The sequence below is a fragment of the Coccomyxa subellipsoidea genome (assembly GCF_000258705.1).
Source record: "Coccomyxa subellipsoidea C-169, whole genome shotgun sequence".
Classification (NCBI taxonomy): domain Eukaryota; kingdom Viridiplantae; phylum Chlorophyta; class Trebouxiophyceae; family Coccomyxaceae; genus Coccomyxa; species Coccomyxa subellipsoidea.
The window spans coordinates 2563523-2580053 of NW_005178040.1; the positions used below are offsets into that span (position 1 = coordinate 2563523).

Consider the following 16531-nt stretch of genomic DNA (forward strand, 5'->3'; position numbering starts at 1 on the left):
TATATTGCTGGCACCATCGTACAATGCTGTGCTTTGATTACCATCCAGATCTTCTGTAGGATCACATACCTTATAATCTCACTGTAGAGCCTAAACCTAGGTGGTAGCTTTCGAGGACATTTTGAAGCAGTTGGGTGGCAATTGGTCGAGCAGAGTAGGGGCATTGCCTGGTGTAATTGCTGCCTGTACGCTGCTGCACTCGTGAGTTACATACTCTAATTTGGTTGAGGAAAGTCTCCAGAGTCTCAGTCTCGATTGATCGTGCGAATCTGACGGTCTATGACCGGCGAGAGGCATCGATTTTTGGCAAGGCACAGAAAGCCAGTAAGGGTAGATCGGCACTGGGAAGGTCAGCAATAAAGCAGTGCATCGTATTCTAATGCAGCCCTGGGGCAACCAACCCCCATACGGCGCCCCAGTGGAGCAAGGGCCGCCCATGGGAGGTTGGTGGCAAGGTCATCCCATGCCATTTGGCCAATTCCCACCACCGCCAGGTGCACCACAGCCCAGATAATTTCTTCCTAGGGCACACCAGACTGCCTTGCCGCTCGGCCATTTGTTTTCCGCTGTTTTGTTTTGCGGCCTGCACAGCAAATTGTTGCTCCTGCGGGGCATTGATGGGTACCACTCATTGAAGAACACTCTGCAGTGTGGTCTGTGCGGATTCAGCTCTCTAATGTACCTTCCTGCAGGATTTGCACCACCAGGGTGGCAGGGTGCGCCAGCAGTGCATCCGCACGGGCATTTTCACGGCCCACCACATTTCATGCGACCCATGTGGCATGTGGGGGGCCACCCCCCACATGCCCTCCCCCTGCCAACAATGCCGCCATCTCACCTGCCCCAGCCGCTCTCGCCATCATCACAGGTGCATGTGACCTATTTTCCCCTGCTTGGCTCAGAATAAGAAAGAGGCCTGTGCTTGGATTTGCTGCTGTTGCATGACCTTCTGAAGTCCTTGTCTACATGCCAGGATGCTCTCTCTGATGATGATTAGCCTGTGCCTCGCCCTTAGGACATGCCTTCGTGGGTTAGTCTGGTTCATGTGACATCACGTGTTTACAGTCTTGATAACTAAATTTGTAATGAATTGCAGGGGGAGCCGTCGCCATCAAGGCAGTCAGGAACGCCCTCGCACAGCCGCTCGGCCAGCCTGGCGAGGGGATCTGGCGAGCTGGACGCTCCCTTTGTGGAAGGCAGCGCCCGTGTGCAGCGCCTGCCCTCCAACACCCTTGGCCCTGGCCCCCCGGGGCAGACCATGCCAGATGGCGCCGTCTATGACCGCATCCGAGCTGCACTCGGGGTGAGAAAACTTCTGTTGCCTCTAAATGCTGCCACCTTGGTATGATGAGTGCTTGGTATACTGAGTCCCAGTACCTGCATGAGAGGGCTGCATGTGATGTGACCCTCATGTCCATGAAGTTCCTGCTGGTGTGCTTCGGTGTCATTTGGTGAAAGTCATGCATCTGCACCGCATGCATACTCCAACACATGCATGCCAACCAAATCAATGTTCTTTTCAATTTAATCTTTGTATTTTGTAATGATGTGTACTTTGTCAACTTGGTTTCCCTGCACAAGACTGATGGAGCAGCAGAGAATACATGCATTAAGGTCCAGCTGTAAGGGTCTCCCTCTGGAGTGAGAGCAAATCTGATTTTTTTGGGTATTTTTCTCTGCAGGAACAAATGCCCAAGTTGCCTGGGCCGCTGCTGAGCGCAGTGACAATCTGCCTGATGGAGGCTCGTCCCAGGGGCTACGCGCCGTTGGGGCTGCATGCGGATGTGCCCAATATCCCACAGGGGCTTGCGGATGGGTCTTCTCAGCTGGCACAAGATGACAGGTGGCCTCCCCTTATCTGTCCATATACCCCTTGCAAGAGCTCCACACAAACTTTCCTTAATTCTTGATGTCGCTTGTTTGAATGCTGGCATTCAGTATCTTGACAGGAAATATCAAGGAGTTTGACGGGGTTCTGTGAAGTTCTTGCCCCGTCAATGCAGCATGCTGTCATGGCATTGTCATGTCTTATACATTTTAAAACAGCTTGCTTGATATCCAGCACCTGCTCGGCAACAAGAGGCAATCAAGTCCACACTGCTGTCAATGATGAGCAGGACGGACCAATCAGTGCGAGTGAAGTTTCCCTGATGCATCAGTCCTCATGCTTTGGTCTTAGCAATCAGCCTGCCATCTATATCTGCCAGTCAGGAGCCTGGCTACTTGTTGCAGATACACAGACAGGAAGTGGTGTGCGGTGTTGGCAGACGACCTGAAGAACAAAGAGCAGGCCAGGTCCAACGGCCGACAGTATGCGCTGGATCTTCTGGCCGCCATGAAGCAGGTATTCCTCGCAACATGCGCCCACAAGGCCATCTGCTCGCCTTTCTGGAAGCTGCCAATTATGCATGGCAGGCAAAGAAGCTGAGTGAGATCCCTTGGGATTCAAACACATATAGCCCTCACACACAGGGGGAACTTGTCGCCCATTTGTATTCGTCTGGAACCCAAGGCCTCAGATAATTTTCTGGGGCATCCTGTTACATTTGCCCCGTGCACTGTCCCAAATTGAGCAAGCGGCCCAGACTGATTGCAATGCACCGCACCGCACCTGTCCTGTCATCATTTGTGTCTTTCTCTGGACCCTGGGGCCTCAAAAGACCTCTAAGTGGGGCACCCTATACAGGATGCATGCATGAGGCAGGCATGCTAGATTAGGTGGCGGGTGTACCGCAGGCATACATGGCGGGAGCATCGCTGCCGGCATTCGCGGAAAACGGCGCCGGCTATGAGCGCGCCAAAACAGGTCGGGGCCAGGAGCAGGGAGGGAACGCCGCGCACAAAGAGGTAAATAATATTGGGGGACTGCCTACACAGATCACAGTCTCCGCGATCCTGTTACAGATCAGGGCAGCTGCAAGACACACAGCACACAACACACTAACACAGAGCAAGCACCAATGAAATGACAGATGAAACTTTACGCCTGAAACGATCTTCAGGAGGTGCCGGCGCACCTGGAGTCGGCGCTGCTGCAGCTCATCCAGGACCCCTCCCTGGCGGATCCCCCGCTGCCAAACTCCCAGCTGCCGCCGTCAATGCAGGGACCCCCCTTCGGGACCCCCTGCGACCTTCCAGAGGTGCAGCTTTACCTAGCACTCCAACACTAATTAGGCATTGCTGAATCTTGTCAGCTCAAGCATGCATGATGATCTGAGTATTGTTGGTCCTCTGGCAATGTGGACGAGGATATTTGCTCTGGAATTTTTCTTGCTTGGCTTAGCATTGTGTCAGGAAGTCATGCTTTAATTGTTGTACTCACCAGTGCTGATGTTGTGCAGGAAGCTGCGGAGTGGCTTGGGAGCAGAGCATTTGAGAGATTCCAGGCTGCTGCTCTCAAGGTGCTCTCTCATGACTTCCCGCCATGCCTGAAGCCTCCAACATTCCTATCCATGCCGTATCCCTTCTACACATCCTATTCCTGCCAGTCTGAGACAAGTCCGCTCTCGCCACGGAGGTGCAAAGCATTCGTTACAGAGTTAAGTATGCACAGGATATGAAGAATCTGCTACTGGACAAAGGTGGCCTCACGCTGAGCGAGGACATCGACTTTGGCAGCCACCAGATGACTACGCCTGCCAGCCTGTTCGGCCATTATCCCTCCCATCTAGAGCCCTTGGCCTCTCTGGTGGCCCGCATGCAGCCGTCTCACACCGGAGAAGCAAGTGCGCCACTCTCAGTCACAGTTTGCAATCAGCCACGTCCCTTTCAGCCTGCCAACCCAGTTTTCTGTTGCTGTTTTACTTGTTGTTTGGCTTTACCTCAAGCAACTTGGACTTGGTGGTATTACATGTAAGAGGATCTTGAACAGACAGAGGCAGCTGCATGACTGAAATCTCAGGCAGACTCTGGCAGATGAGAGGCATGCACAGACTGACACGAAGACCACATCCTCTTCTATTTGCTAATGTCACTCCTGATATGATGGCTGTGCAGGCGGCAGGGCGCTGTACTTCAGGACAATGAGCGCCTTCAACCGGGGCAGCCACCAGGCTCTGCTGGCGGACGTGCGCATCGTGCCGGCCAGGCCGCACACATTCGCTCTGCTGGATGACGCCGGGATTACTAAAAACGCCGGCGTGCTTAGTCGCGGCCGAGGAACGGCGGTAAAGCTTCCGGACGGCCGGCGCTACCTTGCCACGCTCATCATGGATGCCTCTGCGGGGCCCCACAGAGAGTGAGCATCCCAGCCTTTTCGAGTCATCTGCACAGTGGTCAATATGGGTTATCTTGGGGCCTGACGTGCAGCAGGATTAGAGATGAGACCTGAGCAACGTGGTCGGCTGGCTGTGGGACCTGGGCGTTGCCGGCAAGCAAGTTAATGATGGACGATGCACAGGCTAAACAGTGTCCTGCACTGCAAATGTTATATCAGCATGCACAGAGAACAGATGCAATTTAGGCAGGGAAAGCCCACTACATGTGACAACCGTTGCTGCAGGCGAGTGAAACCGGGCAACTGGCTGAACGCCACATTCATCACAGCCCTGCAGGCTATCAGGTTTGAGTCGCCTGCAGCACCGGGTTGCCATTCGACCCTGCTGGTCTGGAATGCTTGCTTTCCAAGTGCGCAGCGCATCTGCTTCAAGCTCAATGACTTCTTCTTTGCCCTGCAGGGAGGAGTCCGGCGTGCTGCATGCATTGGTGCTCTTCACGTTCCTGGTGCCTTGGAAGGAGGGCAGCGAGCCCGGCTGGGCGCTGCACGGCTTTGCCGCCTCGCGCGGCCACTCCTGCGGCTGCTGTGCCCTGCTGCCTGGCGGCGGACATGCCATCACCGTCATCGGTATTCCTCCCTCTGACTCCCCTTTTTCAGGATGCATGGACGCTGCTAGGGTGCTCTTAAATTCAAAGTGGCTCTCAGCACGCATGCAGGACAGGATGCATGGATGCTGTCAGGGTGCCCTTAGAATGGATTAGCTCCCAGCATGCATGCAGGACAGGATGCCATCAGGGTGCTCATAGGATGGAATAGCTCTCAGCATGCATAAAGGACATCATAGCTGGAGTGTCTGTCTCTATGCCTTTGGGAAAGATTAGGCCAAGCAGTCCATTGCACAGACTATTGCCGTGCACAAAGGCCACGGAGCAACGTGCACTCGTGCGAGGTCTATGGACGTTTCCTGTAAGAGGGGTTAGTGTGCGCAGCATCTGATTTGTATTTTTCAATCTGTATCCACAGGCAGGAGAGTGTCAGTGTCGCTGGCACGTCGCAGCGACCAGATAGCGAGCCTGCTGCGAGTGGATGCGCGGCCGTTTGTGATTGCTGCCTTGAAGACGCTGTTTGAACAGCCGCCGACCGCCTTCCATGCAGCCAGCCTGGACTTGAGCGAGCTCTTTGGCAAGGAGTGAGTCTCTTGCTCCATTCCTGCTATGCCACCATCCAAATTCATTGTCTTATAGTGTGATGTCTGGCTTGAATGTGTTCGTTTAATCTCATGCTGCAGGGCAAATTATTCTGCTTGATATTTTTTGTTGTTTTGAGGGTCCTCGGGTCCTCGGGTTTGGGCTTTCGTTCAGGGTAATCGACTGATTTGATTTGTAAAATACAGAAGCCATGACATGCAGGATACAATGTCTTCCCTATATTCCAACGCCAACTAGAGTGGTCCTCACATAGACGGTTGCTTGAAGAATTGCTAGTTCTCCACCCTTCATCTATTGGTTATTTTGGCACGGTGATTGAATGCATCATCACAATGACATACGGCTGTGCAGCATATGTGACTGAGTGTATTCTCTTTGGCCCCATTTCTCAGGTTCTTCTCTTGATTGGGCGGACTAATCATGCATGTGTTGTGGGTCTGCGCAGTGGGAGAAAGGGAGGGCCACCACTGGCGGCCAGAGCTCAGCGCGGGCAGGCGCTGGCGCAGCGTAATGCGGCAGCTTTGGATGCCGCAAGCAAGGGGAGCCAGCAGGCAGCGCGGTACTCGCAGCGGCTGCACCGCATGTTGCGGCTGGAGGAATCTGCCATGGAATCCGACATCTGCCGGTGCGGGAAATTGGTCGCTCTCGCGTCTGCTTGATCATAGTCTATCATGTTCAGGGGAACATATGATTCCATTTCCCCCTACTCTGCAGCTGACGGCATATGCTAGTGGAGGACAGAAGTAACTCATTAGTGCCTCTGCATGCAATTGTTTCCATGCTTGTAGACTTGGTGAGTGCAGCCTTAGGCATCTATGCCAAGGTGTGCGAATACACATCCACGTAAAGCACCAATTGTGTCATCAAGCACTTGGACTGGGGAACCTGGGGCACAGGCTTGCTTCTTGAGGTGTCCTGGCACCAAAAACAGATTACTTGGCTGAACTTGATGGTGCGCTGACCCCGGGCAGGTACGACATGTTCAACGTGCGGCTGAGCTACGCGACCGTGTTCCCGACGCGGCGCTACACGCTGCAGAGCGCCTGGCGCAGCCCCTCAGTAAGCGTGGGGCGCTACCTGGGCCCCAGCCTCGACTACATTCTGCCGGCAACCTCCAAGGATGAGCCGCCCGTCCTGGCAGTGGTGGAAGTGCCGGGCCTCCCCGAGGTGCAGCCCCCCTCTCTCTTGCTGTCTTTGTGGCTCCTGAGTTGCACACACATCCAGTGGTTCGCGGAAGCTTTTGAAGTGACCTGAGAGTCCTACTCCTCTGAGCCTGCGCTTCAGACGGAGCTTTTGTGGAATTTCTGGCACATGGCTTCCGGGCTGGAATCCCCGAGACTGGGCGGGTTTGTTTGTGTTATGTGTGCCCCTTGGCTCATGAGGAGTTCAGATCCTCATCTGCAAAATGTCAGAAGCAATCACCTTCCAAATCCAATAGTCATACAGCGATGCAAACCTTCTGGCAGGATGACCTTGTTAATATTTGTGTTCTTCTTGGCGAATCAATTGGGTGTCATGCTAGATGCGCTGACTCTGTCAATTAGCGGCAAGCCTTTTGGATTCGAACTCAAAATCTAATTCAAATGCAGGGGCGGCCCGCGCTGCTGTTGGCGGACACAGTCTACCTGAGGGCCGCCGAGGAGGAATCTATCGAGTATGCTGCGGCGGTGGTGGCTGTCGAGTCTACTCTGGCGTTCCTGGCCCTGCCCCAGCAATTCTGGGACTCAAAACCACTGAAGGTGAGTCACTTTCTTTTGACAAGGACGACTTCTCTGCTGTGGGTGTGCGCTCTCCATGACAAGGATGCGTGCCTCTGTGTTTGCAAGAAGGCCAAAGCACCCATTATCCACATGCTTTCACAGCTTGTCATGCAAAAGACTGTTGGGGATTGCGCAAGTGCAATGGTTTGGTTGCATGAGGGGTGTCAAAAATGCAGGGGGGCACACAAGTATGTGATTGATTTTCCAGACACACACCGAAGAATTGCTGGGGAATGCACATATTGGAAGGGGTGCATGGGGGTTGTGAAATGTTGCAGGGTGCATCCACATCCAGTCCGTCAAATCCGCTGTTCCACGTCCGCTTCACCTTTGATCGGACGCCGCTGCGCCGCATGCACGCCGCCGTAGACCAGGCCTCCAACCCACACTTTCAGGAGCTACCGGTGGGGTCCCCCCAGAATCACTTGTTGCAGGGGATATGCTGCAGGATAATGCAGTACTTGAGCCAAATTTTGAGACGTCTTCCAGTCAGTATTCCTGCATGCCTGTTGTTCTGGTTGAATGAAGCATGCGCATTGCTGTTGCACTGATCACGCATGCCATGCGCAGGCGCCAAAGGACGTCCTGCCGGACGACCTCTACGCATCAGAACCAGAACAGGTGGGTGTCCTCCTGCATGCTTACTGCATGCCATGGAAGAGAATGCTCAGGCCACAAACTGACTCTTTAGCCTGTGCCATGCACACTCTGCCTCAAATAAAATGACCTTTTAGATAGGTGGCAGTGGCGACATCGAGGATCAGACACATTATATGCATGGTGTGCATGACATCATGACGGAATCCAAGACATGCAAGGCTGTCATGTTCCCATTACACACAAGTTGTCAATTGTGATTGTAATTTGAGTGATGTGATGAGTGGTGACTAAGCGGGTTAGAGGGCGCTGCGAAGGAGACGGTGGCCGGCCCGAGCCTGGAGGAGGTGGACGCCTGCGCGGAGGGTATCTGCGAGGAGGGAATGCGCGTCCTCAACTTTGAGCAGCGCCTGGCCGTCGCCTCGGTGCTCTGCGGTGCCGGCGGGGGGACCCCCTTTGCTCTCTTTGGACCCCCCGGCACCGGCAAGACCGTCACCCTGGTCGAGTGCGCCCTGCAGGTGTGCAATCCTGCTTGCATGCATGCATGCATGCACGCCCTCTCCGCAGACCTTCTCTCACTCGTTCCTTCAAAAGCAGTTCTTTGCGGCCTCAGCAGAGGCTGGACACATCCATCTCACATACATTGGGTGTTGGAGAAGGTGATTTCAAATGAAAGCATTGCCAGTCTATGCCCATGTTACATGTTCACCTGCCCAAAGGTTTGGCATCGCCGTCGACTGTGTGCATGCTAAGGACAATTGTTATTCTTAGAGGGGCTCACCACCTACAGTGCAGCCCTCTGAGTGAAAAAGGCAATTGAATTAACGATTCTCCGAGAAAGACGGTGAGTTTGTGAGTCAGTGGTTGAGTTTTTGAGTGCGTCTGTCTGTGAGTGTGTCTGTGAAAGAGAGGGTCTGTGTGTGAGTCTCTTGCCATGCGGCAGGTGCTGAAGCGCGAGCCGGCTGCCAAGCTGCTGCTGTGCGCGCCACAGAACTACTCGGCCGACCTGCTGGCGTCTGCGCTCTCTGCCAAGGTCCCCACCAGCGACATGCTGCGGCTCAACGACCCCCGGAGACCCCCCAACCAGGCACGCCTGCCTTTCCTGCAAATGCAAATGCAGTGCAACTGTTTCTATCGTTGGCGGTGTCCTGCCACACTCGCTTGATGTCAATGGAAATAAGCGTCCATCTTGGGATTGGGCAACTTTCTAATGGACAATATCCATGGTACAACTTGCAAATTTGGAACAGCAAATGGAAGACCACCAACACGATAGCAAAGTAAGTCCTGTGCCCAGCAAAGGACTCTTGACAATCGGGACAGCCGACACTTGGGCAGTAGGGCTCTGAACGCAGAGTGCAGAGCCCTCCTTTTAAGAATGGTTGCCGGTCCCAAATGTCATTGATTTGTTGTTTGGCACAGTGCTACTCCAATGGTGCACACATGCCAGTGCGAAAATCATTTTTTCTTCTACTGCTGATGGTAACAGAGGCCTTTCCGCATGTGCTGCTCGCAGGTGAAAGCGGACGTGCTGCCGTACTGCAAGCTGAGCGAGCCGGTTGGCGCATTCATGCTGCCATCTTCCGAGCGGGTGGCGGCTGTGCGGGTGATCGTGGCCACGTGTGGCGCGGCTGGCATTCTCCGCGAGGGGGCCTACCCGGGGTGCAGCTTCACGCATGTCATGATCGACGAGGCGGGGCAGGTGCACTCTTAGAGCACTCCTTTTAGATCGTGTACTTTGCCTGCGCATGAGGGTCCAGAGGCCTTACATGCGTCGCCCGGCCTGCTTTTCTTCTTTGACAACCTCCTATGTGAGGATCACGAACGTGAATTTCTGGAAGACCGGAGACGAATCCTTGCTAGTGTATCTCTCGGGTGGGTTGATGCTTTGAGGGGCCAATCACGAGGGCGTGGTGATGGACTGTTGACTGTTGCTTGCCATATGCAAAGGTCATGCATTGCTGCAGGCCAGCGTGCAATTTAAGGAATAGTACTTTTACAATGAAATTGAATTTTCACCTCGCAGGCGCTGCTGCCAGAGGCGCTGGTACCTCTCACGTTGTTGCGCCAAGAGCCGGGCTGCAGAGCGCTGCTGTGCGGCGACCCCAGGTGCGCCATATTTCAAAAGCCTTGCTTTGACCGAATTCCTATCTCTCTGGCTTGAGTCAACAAAATCCGTCCTGAGGCCCCACACAGCCCCTTCAGATCACATCAATATAGCGCCATGCACACTGCCAGTCAATTTCCTGTAAGCCAGGTCTCAAAAGCTGGGATGTAAGGGGCTTCACGTGCTGAGTGTCCAAAGCCCGCATGTGGTTCACCAAGCATTCATAACAGTGCCAAATTGACGCCTGTTGCAGGCAGCTGGGGCCGGTGGTGCGCTCTGTGGCGGCCGCCACTGGCGGCGGGCTCGGGGACGGCCTGACAATCTCTCTGCTGGAGCGCTTCATCGATGCGCACCGGGAGGACGTCCCCCGCCTGCTCGCATCCAATCGCGCCCCCGCGACAGGTGAGCCATCAGCACGCACACGTTCTTTGGCTATCCCAATCGCGCCAGAAAGTAGTGTGGAATGTTGCGTTGGAGCCTGCAGCTTGCGAAATTGGCTACTTCGCTCCAGAGGTCTTGCAGCTCAATTGCTGGGCATGGGCCCCCCCGAAGCCACTTTGTGTGTAGTGTCTCAGGCCAAGGTGTGTAGTCAGGGTGCCTTGCCTCGACAGACTGGGCACCAGAAGGGGTGCTGCATGCATGCGCATATGTACACACCTTCAGGGACCTGGGGGGCTTGGTGAGGAGCAAGGCCTCAAAGTTCCTGGCCTTTGCCAACGCACAGAAGAATTTTTGTTTCAAGATTAACGAAGAGTGCTGAAATGTGCTATTCGAATTCCAATTGCAGGCATGCTGGTGCGCAACTACCGCAGCCACAGCTCGCTGCTGCAGATCCCCAACCGTCTCTTCTATGGCGACTCCCTCCTGGCCGCCGCCGACCAGCGCGCGCTGCTGCCCCCCCGCTGGGACTCCCTCGCCGCCACCGCCGCCGACCGAGAGGACCTGGCGGCGCTCCCGGAAGGGCAGCCCACAGAAGCCGCAGCCGGGCAGCCCAACGGCGTGGCACATGCCAGTGGAGAGGGTACGGCTACCTTGGACACTGCCCCGTGTTTTTGTTGAGAGGACATTGGTATTGGGAAAGGAAGCAGTGGGCCAACAATCTATCCACTTTAGCAGCACAAGGAGCAAACCCGCTTTTGTGTCCCATTCTGAAAATAAAGAGCTTGCTCGAATGTGCCATAAACTACTACACATGGGTACCAGTCTATTTCAATAAACGCAAGAGGTATCTCCCCCATGCGTGCTTGGTGACGAAGCAGCTTTCACACAATTTCTGGATATGTTGACAGGCTTGGAGGATGGCGGCGTAGCGGTGAAAGAAGAGCGGCAATCAGAGGACGGGGCAGAACGCGGGGAGGAGCATGCGCATGGAAGCGACGGGGCTGATGCTGAGGAAGATGCGCTGGATGAGGAGCATTTGCCCAGCACGCTGTTCTTTGGAGTGCGCGGGCAACAGGTAATCACTCTGCAGTCAGGCAGAGTTGCTTTGGCTTACATATTTACTCAACTACCTGACATTCACACTCTCATTCGGGCTGAGGAGTGTGGTGATCTATGTGTCGCTTGGGCAGAGTGGCATGCTCTCTTTTGTTGCATGCATGCCTTTGACAGCTTGTCTGCCAGCCACCTCTGCCACATTGAGAGCACCACACATTACCCTCCCAGCAAACACCCAGCAGAAGGCTCACTGGCCCCTGCAGCAAGCCCATTCTGATCCAAGCTCGAGAAACTTTGGTGCCCGAGCAAGACACCCGTCTTGACCCAAGCTCGAGAAACTATTGATGCCCCTGCAAGAAGCCCATCCTGACCCAAGCTCACGTAAAGTATCGTGCTGCACGAAGGCCATCCTTATCTAAGCTCCAGAAGAGTCTGATGTCCCTGCATTGATTGAAGCTTGAGGAACCAATCTTCATGAGAAAGTGACACTGTGTTGCTGTGCGCAGATGCGGGAGGGCGAGGCGCCGAGCTACTTCAATGCGGAGGAGGCGGCGGCGCTGGTGGGCCTGGTGGAGGGACTGCTGGCGCAGACCAGCGCCAACGGAAAAATCGGCGTGCAGCCAAACGACCTCGGCGTCATTGCCACCTACCGCAAGCAGGTGCGATGCGCACGCAACTGATTACTCTTTCTTGTGCATAATCTGGAGGGGATCAGGGTGTGCACTTGAATGTGCCAGCCATCTGATGTGAGGGTAGGGCGGTAATGAGGCGGCCAGGCTTCCAATGCACACGGAGTAGAGCATCCGCGGTGTGGCAGGTCGCACAGTGAGATTGCTTTCTAAGTGTAGCTTCGCATTGCCTGGCTGCGTTTCTCGTTAGCCGGCCATGAGTGCCTGTGCCTATGGAAAGGACACGTCATAGAAGCTGCCCGATACCTTGGTCAGCACATATGCAGCCGCAGAAGCACTGTGCTTATACTGCCGCTCCTTTGATTCTGTCTATAGACCATTTCCGTGCTTGCTGATCGGGACGGGAAGTCTCCGGACAGGGTCAGAGGTACAGCATTGCAGGCACACGCTTCACAGATGGCCTCCAATCCAGCTGCACCTGCTTTGACTATGCTGCGCCGTGTCATCTGTGCAAGCCGCACTGGGCTGCAACTTGGTTATCTGAGAGGTGACTGATGCCCGTCTCGCGCGCCTCATCAGGTGCAGAAGATCCGGCTGCTGCTGAGAGAACGGGGCCTTGGCGCGGTGCGCGTGGGCACCGTAGATGACTACCAAGGCCAAGAGGAGCGCATCATCTTCATCTCCACGGTGCGCTCACCCCTGGTTGTTGTACTGCAGGGCAATACAAAACCATCAATTACTTTATAGTCCCCTTGGCCCTGCCATGGAATTCCCAAACATTACTTCTTTGGCTGGGTACCGTGCATGTGCACGTGACTGTAAAGGAGCGGAGCCCCCGGAAGGATGCTGGCTGAGCTGCTGTGCTCTTTGGGGTCATCAAAGGGTGATGCTGTGTTTTTTTTGGCCCAAGAAATGTGCCTCAATTCCTGTAAAGCAATGGCATGCCTCATACTGTGCGCACAAAGCCTGGAGACCCTTCCTGAAGCTCCAATCAGGGGCCACTGAAATCACATGTTGGCACATGCCGCTGCCCCAGATGCTTTGTCCACGAAGCTTGAACTGCAGCACGCGCCTGGCGCAGGTGCTGACTAAGCGCGAGTCGCTGCCACCGGTGCACGCGGACGGCGAGGAGGCGGACGTGCATGTCGGCTTCTGGCGCAACCCCAAGCGCTTCAACGTCGCCATCACTCGCGCGCGCGCACTTCTCGTCGTCGTGGGCCATCCTGTGGTACTCATGGAGGTAGATCTTCATCCGCCCTGCACATAGCACTGATTTCCTGAGCAGCCAGTGTAATGTGAGACGATCTCAGGAACGCAGGAGCTTGTCATCTCCTCTGCAGTTGCTGCCCCTAGGTGCATCTTGTGGTCTTCATGGGATATCATTGCAGTGCTCTTTGTTGCCACTTTTGTGGGAAGCAGTGGGGATTTCTGCCTGGCAAGCCATGCAGTGTGATGAACAGCACTTCCTCGACTGGTGATACCAGTGCTTGCCTTTACACAACACTGCATGTCTCAGGGCATGGACAACCTCCGCCATCCGGACGCACAGCTGTCATTTTAAAATCTGAAAAACTTTCTGTGCGGCGGCAGGATCCGAGCTGGCGGGAGCTGCTGCGCTTCTGCGCGCTGCGCGGCGCGTACCGCGGGGCCGGATCTGAGCTGATGGCCGCCATGCTGCGAGCGGATGGCGCAGACGGAGGCGACCTGTTCGGTTTCGCCAACGCGCTCACAGAGCAGCCGCCAGGCAAGCCCTCTTTGCCTGCTTGGAGCACATTTGCCTAGTTTGCTGATGCGAAAGAAATATATGCAGGCTAATTAGTCACCTGTGGTGGGTGCGTCTTCCACCAAATTCCGAGGTCAGATGGTTGCACTTTGTTGTTGGATGAGAGCCCCCAAGAGCTCAGATTGTTCTCATCAACTTGGAGCCGTGTCCAATTCGCATAAATTGTCTCACTGCAGACAGGTGGTACAATTACAACAGATTCTGATGACGCTGCTCCTTCTGCACCCATGCCACACCCAGCAAGTTTTTCATAAGGACACCAAACGTCCCTAGTGACATGGGTGACTCTTTTGGCTCCTCACCAACCTGCTCCGCTCATGTGTTTAGTGCGCACAACATACCAAATGCATGAGCTGAGCGGATGCTGAGCCACCAAAGAGAGCATCCTTAGTTGTCACAACTCGTTTTCAAGCTACACAACTGAAAGAACGGCTCACTGAACTCACATCAGAAGATCTGCAAAGGGTGTGTGAGCACCTCTGGTTGATGTTATTGACACATGGCATGCCACGAGTGCAGATGGCGAGGCGAGCGAGGACGAGATGAAGCAAGCAGTGGAGGCTATTGCTGAGCTGGCGCTGCTGGGGGTGGGGTTAGCCGACGTGATGTACCCCAAGTCCCTGGACGAGGCGTACGCGGCCTACGGCAATGATGAGATGGAGTGGCGCGTCGTGCTGTGAGCGCTGCGGTCCCAGAAACACTCTCTTTCAGCCAAGAGAAAGTACAAAACGTACAAGGCCGTGCGAGCGTTAAATGGTAATCTTTGTACTGGGCAGCTGCGGCCACCAGATCCGGCGCGTTGCAGCGGAGGCACCTTCAGTTTCTAAGCAGGCCTGGACCCTGCTGTGGTCGCTGTCTGGCCAGATCTGCTCCTGGGCGGAGCAGATGCGAGCACCACAGCTGGGGTGTGGTGTGGCGATGGCACCTGGACTGTTTGACTGGGGTTCGTGGTGCTGGGAAATGGGTCACTGCAGGACAGGCTCTCTAGGAGGGTCAGAGGTAAGTAGGGAATTCAATGAAGAGCATGTACTGAGAAGTCTAGCAGACGGAGCTTAGGAAGAGGTTCGCAGCGCTGTACACTAAATTTTTGAGAGCAATTCGTGAGTTCTTTGCGGGTAAAGGCATGAGGGAACTCTGCATCTGTCGTGCGACGCATGATGGCTGCTTGCATGTGCAGCAGTCACGGTCTTTTGTTTGAGCTTCCGATCTGCTCACTAGGACAGCGAGCTTTGTTTTGCTGAAGCACTACAGCGCACGGCGTCGCAGTGTCAATGGTGGTGCATCATCCTGCATCATCAAGCATTTTGGGAAACTTAATGAAGGTATCAAGCCGTGCTTGGAATTGTGGAAGCGAGGTCGAGGGCACTGCCAGCTTTGGCTTTGCATGGATGAAGATTCGGTTCCTGTGTCCATGTACATGTCCTTGTGATGAACATGCAAGCAGAATTTCACTAGAATGTAAAGAAACTATTTGGCTGATTGAAAACGCCGCACGCAGGTGTGTTAAAACTCGACACACGCGTGTTCTGATGAACAGGAACCATTGTGCTCGCATGTGATGTCAAAAATATCAGTGTGCTCGCATGCATGCTGTGACCTTTGCAGTGCTGATGCAGCGGCCCAAATTTATCCCAACAACCTTGGCATTACAGGCTCCCAGCACATTCAGGCTCTGCACTGCACAAGCTGCGCTCTGACAATTTGTTCTTGCACTATCAGCGTGCTGAGCAACACAGCACTAGCGATGCCAAGCTGGCCCATCACTAATGGTCCATGACCGATATGCAACTGCAAGTCTGTGTCAAGTGCCTACCAAAGAGCTGCAGGTTCATGCAAGCGCATGCACGAGCGTGCTTCCCAACATTTCCACGTCTATTGGAGTTCTCTTCATCACATAGTCTATCATCTTCTCGGCAATGCAACTGTCAAATTCTGTAGAGCGCGCGCTGGCACTCTCGACCTCTCACTTGCGGGTCACGGGGTCGAAGCCAGACACGGCTGTGACACCAGCCACAATCACTCCCAGCACCACGCCTCCAGCAATCACGGAGTTGATCAGGTTCTTCAACGATGGGGTCACAGCGGCCTGGGCAGCCAGAGGGCTTGAGAGAGCAGCACCCATGGCAACGGTCAGAGCTGCAGGAACTGCCAGAGTCTGCTTCTGCGCGCTGCACAACACCCGAGAACAAAATGATCAGGGACAGTGTCTCTGTGCAGTGCCCAACATCAGAGCTGCCCTGCTCTTTCATCACGCTTTCTTGACATGCAGTAAACAAATTAAAGAGTGTATTCCAACATTTGCCAAAGATGTCACTTCCAGCACACAAAACAAAAGTTTGAAATGCAGTAAATCGCACGACTCTTGCACTGCCCATCTCGGCCAGGAAATACCTGGCGCTGACTGTCCGGCTCACGCGGCACACGGCTGGGCGGGTAGCACGGGGAACAACTGCACGACATGCATAGAAAGATGTAAGGCAAAGAGACTTCAACTCTTCTTACTCCAGACTTCTTCTTGAACTTGGAAGCTGCCCGAACAGCGCTGCAAATGGTAGCCTCCTGGAGTGATGGAAGAGGCATCTTTAGAAGCCCCAGGTCTGCTGGGAATCCTGTGCATGCAGGCAAGGCATTTACCTGCGGCACCAGCGATGCTCTTCCTGGACACCACAGCCTTGGGTGCTGACACCAGAGAGGCGGAGGGAGCGAACACTGCAGCGGCCATCTCAGCAGGTTCTGTGGTCCGAAAAGCGGTAAAGCTGAGATTAGGCTGGACGAGATGGACAGAAGCCGCGAA

The 16531-nt window shown here is 54.6% G+C and overlaps 2 protein-coding genes across 2 annotated transcripts; one reads left to right on the forward strand and one right to left on the reverse strand.

Annotated features, from left to right (window-relative positions):
• Positions 1–823: 823 nt before the first annotated feature.
• Positions 824–13736, forward strand: COCSUDRAFT_46515 (P-loop containing nucleoside triphosphate hydrolase protein; the record flags this gene model as incomplete). Its single annotated transcript, XM_005650631.1, has 27 exons — positions 824–868; positions 1097–1303; positions 1683–1843; positions 2233–2344; positions 2737–2847; positions 3003–3140; positions 3342–3401; positions 3554–3725; positions 3997–4237; positions 4677–4843; positions 5240–5405; positions 5870–6049; positions 6396–6591; positions 7014–7163; positions 7463–7588; positions 7755–7805; positions 8099–8299; positions 8725–8868; positions 9298–9483; positions 9808–9890; positions 10142–10290; positions 10676–10909; positions 11178–11344; positions 11832–11984; positions 12534–12641; positions 13036–13194; positions 13545–13736. The coding sequence occupies 27 exons, from the start codon at positions 824–826 to the stop codon at positions 13734–13736; spliced, it is 4059 nt and encodes a 1352-aa protein (XP_005650688.1).
• Positions 13737–15365: 1629 nt separating this feature from the next.
• On the reverse strand, positions 15366–16527 carry COCSUDRAFT_52698 (hypothetical protein). Its single transcript, XM_005650632.1, has 3 exons — positions 16372–16527; positions 16129–16186; positions 15366–15905 (listed from the first exon to the last, which is right to left on the reverse strand). The coding sequence occupies exons 1-3, from the start codon at positions 16457–16459 to the stop codon at positions 15701–15703; spliced, it is 351 nt and encodes a 116-aa protein (XP_005650689.1). The 5' UTR covers positions 16460–16527; the 3' UTR covers positions 15366–15700.
• Between the last annotated feature and the right edge of the window lie 4 nt (positions 16528–16531).